The sequence below is a fragment of the Cyprinodon variegatus genome, unplaced genomic scaffold, assembly GCF_000732505.1.
Source record: "Cyprinodon variegatus isolate N-32 unplaced genomic scaffold, C_variegatus-1.0 Scaffold935, whole genome shotgun sequence".
Classification (NCBI taxonomy): domain Eukaryota; kingdom Metazoa; phylum Chordata; class Actinopteri; order Cyprinodontiformes; family Cyprinodontidae; genus Cyprinodon; species Cyprinodon variegatus.
This window is the reverse complement of record NW_015151388.1, coordinates 270,318-277,107: the sequence shown is the minus strand read 5'-3', so window position 1 is coordinate 277,107 and position 6,790 is coordinate 270,318. Positions and strand designations below refer to the sequence as shown.

The 6,790-nt window shown below is 39.9% G+C and overlaps 1 protein-coding gene across 4 annotated transcripts in view; it reads left to right on the top strand.

The window, feature by feature from the left end:
• The window catches only part of wdr4 (WD repeat domain 4), a 34,316-nt gene that overhangs the window by 18,522 nt on the left and 9,004 nt on the right, over nt 1–6,790 (top strand). For all 4 annotated transcript variants that reach the window (XM_015398452.1, XM_015398454.1, XM_015398453.1 and 1 more), the window contains one exon: nt 4,193–4,305. In XM_015398452.1, the coding sequence (XP_015253938.1) occupies nt 4,193–4,305 (113 nt within the window). The remainder of the gene's footprint in view (nt 1–4,192; nt 4,306–6,790) is intronic.

Genomic DNA, 6,790 nt, shown 5'->3' with positions numbered 1-6,790 from the left:
TCCTTACATTCAGCCACTCTTTCATCATCTCCTCAATGAGGTGGTCTCAAAAGTCGCAGTTACAACACACATAGGGCGCACCGCACCAAAGGGCGCACCGCACCAAAGGGCGCACCGCACATTTTGAGGGGGAAAAAAGACGTTTAAGTGCGCCTTATAGTTGTGAAAATACGGTATTAATCAGAATCATATGACCAATACTCAATGTAGCTATCATTGCTTTTTAATGGCATCCTTAATGCTATAAATAGTAATACGTTTACCCCTACTGTAATATCTCCATGCAGTCATCAGGTGTAGTATCCTGAATGTAAGATGACGGACGATGTAATCTAAAGGGATCTGCTTGAGTGAAATGTCTAGATTTGAATTCACATTTTATGATCAGAACTTTTATTTTGAAGAGGTTTAGGTTCTACATGAGGATAGTCATTATTTTTATGTCACCGCCTGCCTCAAGCCTGATCCTAATCAATCTGCCTTGCAATCGCATTAATGAAGAGGAAAATGGAAACAGCACAGCGTCCACACATTACTTGACGGACTTGTTTTATAGTATCATAACTTCATGTGTCAAAGAAGCAAAGCAAGTTCTTAGAAGAAGAGAGGAGGCATATAAAGCGGGCTAGTGTAACCCTTGCAGTACTGTTTATCATGAGTTGCAGTGGCTGTCTGACCCACAGTAGAGGGGAAGACTTGCAGGTTACATATCTTCCTGTCTACCACTAGTGCCCATTACATTTTTTTTTTTAGTTTCTCAACCAGAGCTGCTTAGTAGACTCAAAGAAGTCGCCTAGTTTAGAGTGGGGATTGGGAGCTGGGTGGGTAAGTGACCGCAGTAATTAAAATTTCACTACTGTTTGGATTTTAATTTTTACTATTTGAAGGAAAAAATATAAAAAAGAATTTGTAGAAATACATTGAGGGTATCTACAGCTTTGATAGTGACTAGTAGTTAAAATAAAAGACCTTAAACAAAGACCTTAAAATTTGAGACCCAAGTCGAGAAAAATGGAATAGACAAGAGGTGGAAATTATTGGCACTTCGAAACACTCTCTATAAAGGACTGCTTCTGCGGGTGGGGACCACAGACCATTTCTCAGTGCCTATGGTTTCTGGCTGATGTTTTGGTCACTTATGAATGTTGGTGATGCTTTCACACTTGTGGTAGCTTTAGAAAGACTCTACAAACCACACAAGTGGCTCAAGTAGTGTCTCTGATCCAGGACTGCACATCAATGCAAGCCATGGCAAAAAGGTTTGCTGTGTCTGTCAAGTGTAGTGTTAGGAGGCTTGAGGGGCTAACAGGAGACATGGAGGAAGCAAACAACCCAGCAGCAGGACCACCTTTGTGCAAAGGAACAGGAGGTACACTGCTAGTGCCCTGCAGAATTACCTCCAGCAGCCCACAGCCCCCAAAAGTGAAACTTTCTGCACATGCCAACCACCCTGCAGCATGCAAGAGGGTTGAAGTATGCCATTGAACACCAGGATTGGTAAATCCTTCTCTGGCACCCTGTGCTCTTCACAGATGAAAGTAGGTTCACACTGAGCACATTTGACAGTCTGAAGACAACATGTAAGGAGTTCTGCTGCCTGCAACATCCTATAGCCTGAATGATTTGGCAGTTGGTCAGTAATGGTGTGGGGTGGCATTTCTTAGAACCACACAGCACTCTATGTGTTCGCCAGAGCTAGCGTGACTGCCATTAGATATGAGACCATATGCTGGTGCGGTTGTTTTTGTTTTTTTTAAGTCATCATCTCGGAGAGTGAGTGAACAGTTTTTATTTTTTTAACCTTTCTTTTGGATTTGTCTGCAATTGTTATAGAAAGATAGCTTTTAGAATTTAGACGCATTTTTTTCTGATTCCACTTAATTCCAAAAATGGGGACTCTAAAGTTTCTGACATCTTTGTCCTTTGAAGCATTTCATTTCAAACTGTCTGAATCTTAATACCTTCAAACCGTTAGACCCAATCTATAATTTGATGCATTTTAAAGCACAAGCCAATAGTTCTGTTTTCATTAAATTAAACCCTTGGTTTGACCTACCTTCTAAGTGTTTAAGTTGCTGTAGGAGATCTTGGAAAAAGTTCCAGCAAGCTATATTTTTTAACATACACAACCATGCCTTTCCCTTCAGACCACCTCTTGAAACCACGCCTTCAAAATACGTGAACGTGCATGCCGTCTGTCGAGATGTTCAGATGAGAAAGAGAAAGAAACTAGCTGAGACCCAGTGCTCGTGACACAAGCTAACAACAACATAATGCTACGTTTACACCTAAAGCAGCAGAGAGGCAGCAGAGCAAAAGCATCTAGTTTACATACAAGGTCAATGGTTGATGCGCATCATGGCACAGCAAAAGGTCCTGCACCGTCTCGCTGATCTGGGAGCTGGCAGGAAGACAGACACAGCATTGCTGATGCAGAGCGCTATGATCACTCCTCTGAAACAGTTTATTAACGGCTTAATTAACTTAGAATGCTGAAATCTGCCGGCAAAACATGTTCGCTTTTATTATCCTGGTATCTGCAGTTTGGAGTACGTACACAATAAATGCCTTCCAGCCGCTGTGGCAAACCTCAAAGAGGCAACTGGGCCAGAGGCTGCTATTGAATGGGATTCCTAGTGACAGCGCACTGCCGGTGTACGGGGGTCTGAGTTGCTCCCACAGCAATAATATTTGAAGGCAGGATGGTAATCTGGATGAACTGACTGCACTGACAAAGTTTTCAGGTGAACTTTCTCACTTCAAAATCTATTCAAACTCCTTTTTACCCACTGATCACAGCAAATATAGCTGCCATTGTTACAGACAAAGAAAGCATAGGGTAGCTCCACCCAACGCGCATCAAACCCACTTTTTCCACCACACAGCTAGAGCAGCAGAGATGCTTCAGCCACACATCAGAACTAGAGTTGTACAAGTATAAAAAATGAAGCTGCACCCGCGTTTTTGCTGCTCTTACTGCTTTAGGTGTGAACGTAGCATAACAGTTCCTAGCTTCCAGCCATGGCGTCCTGCATGATCATTGGTGGGTCAATTTGTTTATGTGTCAGGCTACATGCACAGAGTGGAGGGACAAGCAGACGACCATGATTGACGTCTCAGGAACTAATACTGTACAACGGACTGTGTTTTGTGATTGGTGGACGTTACTCATTGATTTCACGCTGTAGTGGGCACCATTTAATTTAGTTTCACTTCCAGACCTTCTATTTCATTGCTTGTTATGCAACTGTTGGGATCAAGCCACATGGTAAAAACTGCACCTTTAAGCTAAGAAACACTTAATAAGATTTGGGCCCTTAGACTGTTAAGAACAGAGGTCTGTGACATTCACAATCCAAAGAGCCATTTTTTGATTTCAGTCCAGTTACTAAAACAAGTTTGGAGCTACAATGGGTACACAACCTAAAGATAATTTATAAGAAGATCCGTAGTAAATAACAACTGTACCATTTTAGGTTTTGAATTAAAGGAATCAAACTTTCAAAAAAAAAGAATGAATACATTTTCAATGGGTTGTTGAAGTTTGTTGAAAATTATGATTTAAAAAAATCCTACTGCAACAGAGATTTTCCTGCTTCAGCACAGCTGAATCTGATGATAGCTGATAAACAGGCTTTTGCTGAACTGCAATCAATGGAAATTGGCTGTGCTGAAGCAACACAGGAAAATTATAAAACATTGACCTTTAAAGACTATTGACATACCTGATGTAGTAAATGTATTTTTGGAGTTCAATATTTGTTGGTGAAAAAAAAAAGCTGGATATTATAATTATAATCCAAAGTGATGAGGCATTGTTGAGTATATTGTTGCCACTTGTGGCTTTGGAGACACAGGTAACAGACCCATGGTTTTGAGCTTTCACTTATCTTTAAATATGTCTCATGTTTTGTCCAATTAATTGCATGTTTTTCAATACACTCAAGTCCAGATGAAAGAAATGTGAAAGCAGCTTTTAAGTTGCACAAAATAACTTTAGTATAAATTTGTGCTACAGGCAACCATCTTCAGCCTAGCTAAAGAAACTGTATTTAAAATGTCTATAATCCTAGCTTGTCTGCTTGATTGTATTTTGTTTTTATGTAATTGCTATGAGGTCCTAAATGTTTGAGTATTGACTGGCTTTAATACAGAGAAAGATGACTGATTGTATGTCTCTGTTATCTTTTAGACCATTTCTATAGATGACCAATACATCATTACAGCTGATCGAGATGAGAAAATCAGAGTGAGCCATCACCGGTCTCCTTACAATATCCAGTCTTACTGCTTAGGACATCAGCAGTGAGTATCAGGACCCAAATTATAATGTGTGACCAGTTGTATTTATACTTATATTTAATGAACATATGGTCTGATTTTTTTTATTGATGTTTCCAAGCTTCATTAGGAGGTTAAGTGTAAGAATCTATTTTGTTGAAATGCACTCCAATCTAGGTTTTTTTCTTTAAACAAATTTCCAAATCTTCTGATGATGGCCCGAAGGTCAGTATTTCTGTACTCTGACTGAAACAAACAAACATCTGGGAGCTGGTTGAGGACAATATACTGACCTAATGGCTGAAGACACTTTATAATTTGAACCTTGACCTTTGAGTATTGTTACAACTTACGACATCTTTGAAATATATAATTTGCATTTTTAAACCCACAGATTAATTTTATCCAAGCTAATTTGCACACCACGCACCCGCTCTCAACCTGTTTCTATTTTTTTGTGCAGGTTGATCTAAGTGCCTCAAAGCTCTTTCTCATTTCAGATTTAATCATATTTTTCTAAAGAAAAATTAGAATATGTGTCTATATTTCACTTCAAAAATAATTTAAACCTTTAATAATGATTTTACATTTTGTCATAGTGCTTCAAGGGATTGGATTCAAGTAATGCACAGCCTAAACAGACATGAATACTGGATTCATCAACTCATCAAATCGGTGCTCCACTGATAGTGGCTTTTCATACTTGCTTAACTCTATGTGGACCTACTCAGATTTGTTTAAACTAACTCGCAGCAGTTATTGTGAAACCGAAAACCCGAGTTTACAACCTTAGTCTAGATCAATTCAGAGAGAAATACCAGCCGTGCTCTCTCCAGGATGGTGTCACAGCTAATCGGAAACTAAGTGAAGCTACTATATGAAAAAACAGGGAGACCATAACGTTATAGATTGAACTCGCAGATTCTGCAGAGTAGGCAAATAGAGATAGAATGATTTAAAAAAAGGGCCTACAGCAACATAACTATACAGATAGCCTAGTGGGTGCCGCGGCACCTAGGGGTACCACGAGGTCACTTTTTCAAAAATTGATGAGAGTTTTATATTGAATGTACATTTTTACATTTTAACAATTTTGTAAATTTATTTTGATGTAAGCAAATATATTCTAAGGCGAGGGGCTTCATTTTATGTTTTTTTTACTACTTTGAAAAAAATGACAGAAAAATAATTATTATCAAATAATCATTGTAAGTTTAGGGGTACCACAGCTGGGTGGAAAAATGTGTAGGGGTACCTTGAGCCAAAAAAGTTTGGGAACCACTGGCTTAGATTACTGAGCTATCTGTACCTGAGCCTCTCGAACTATAAGCTTTATCAAAAAGGAAAGTTTTATGCCTAACCCTAAAAGTAGATGGGGTGTCTGCCTTAGGACTAAAACTGGTTGTTGGTTCCACAGGACAGGAGCCTGATAACCAAAAGATTTGCATCCCATTCTGCTTTTAGAAATTCTAGGAACCATTAGTAAACCTGCAGATTGAGAGCGAAGTGCTCTTTCAGGAAAATGATGAAACAGTCATATCTCTGATATAAGATGGAGCTTGGCAATTTAAGGCTTTATATGTGAGAATGTATATATGTGTGTGTGTGTATATATATATGTGTATATATATATGTGTGTATATAAATATATGTGTGTGTGTATATATGTGTGTGTGTATATATGTGTGTGTGTATATATGTGTATTAGGGGTGGAACGGTTCACAAAATCCACGGTTCGGTTCGATTCACGGTTTCTGGTCACGGTTTTCAGTTCGGTTCGATACATGTTGAGTGTTACACCAAAATCCCATAAAAATTTATGGAATTAATGAAAATATCCCCCAAAAAATAATGGATTGTAATTATTTTAAATGATCCGCGGAAACCCTGGATCATTTCCGTATGTTCTGCTGCTTTGAATTATACATCTCGCGCATGCTCCCTGCCAGCTCCAAGGGACTCAGAGGGGAGTGGACAAAGCCACAGTGGGGGCTGTAGGCTTTGCTTTAAGCAGCCGGTCTGGAGCGCAGCGGGGGTTGCTGACGGAGTATGAGGGATTTCGGGGTTAGCATGACATGTTGGTCATGTTGCTGTTAGCATAAACAAAACGTGTTGCACAATGCTCGCACACTGTTGCACTTTTATCCACAACTTTCTTTCCGCCGCCATCATAGGTCACTCTGAATGCAAAGCGCTCCCATACAGCAGACCTATAAAGTGCTGCTGGCGCGTCTTCCAACGCCTGTTCTTTCCCACTCGCCATTCCGACACAATTCTCCACAACAACTGATTTTTTCCCCTGCTACACCCGCTAAGCTGCTTCACTACTTCTTCTTCTTCTTGTTTACTACTGGTAGTTGGCTTTGGTCGCAGTAGCGCCACCTTCTGCTCTGGAGTGTAATTGCTTCACCTATGAGAAAAAGGAGCAGCGCATGAACCGAACGAAACACACGCGAACCGAACGGTTCTGACGGTTTTCATAAATCGTCCCATCCCTAATGTGTATAC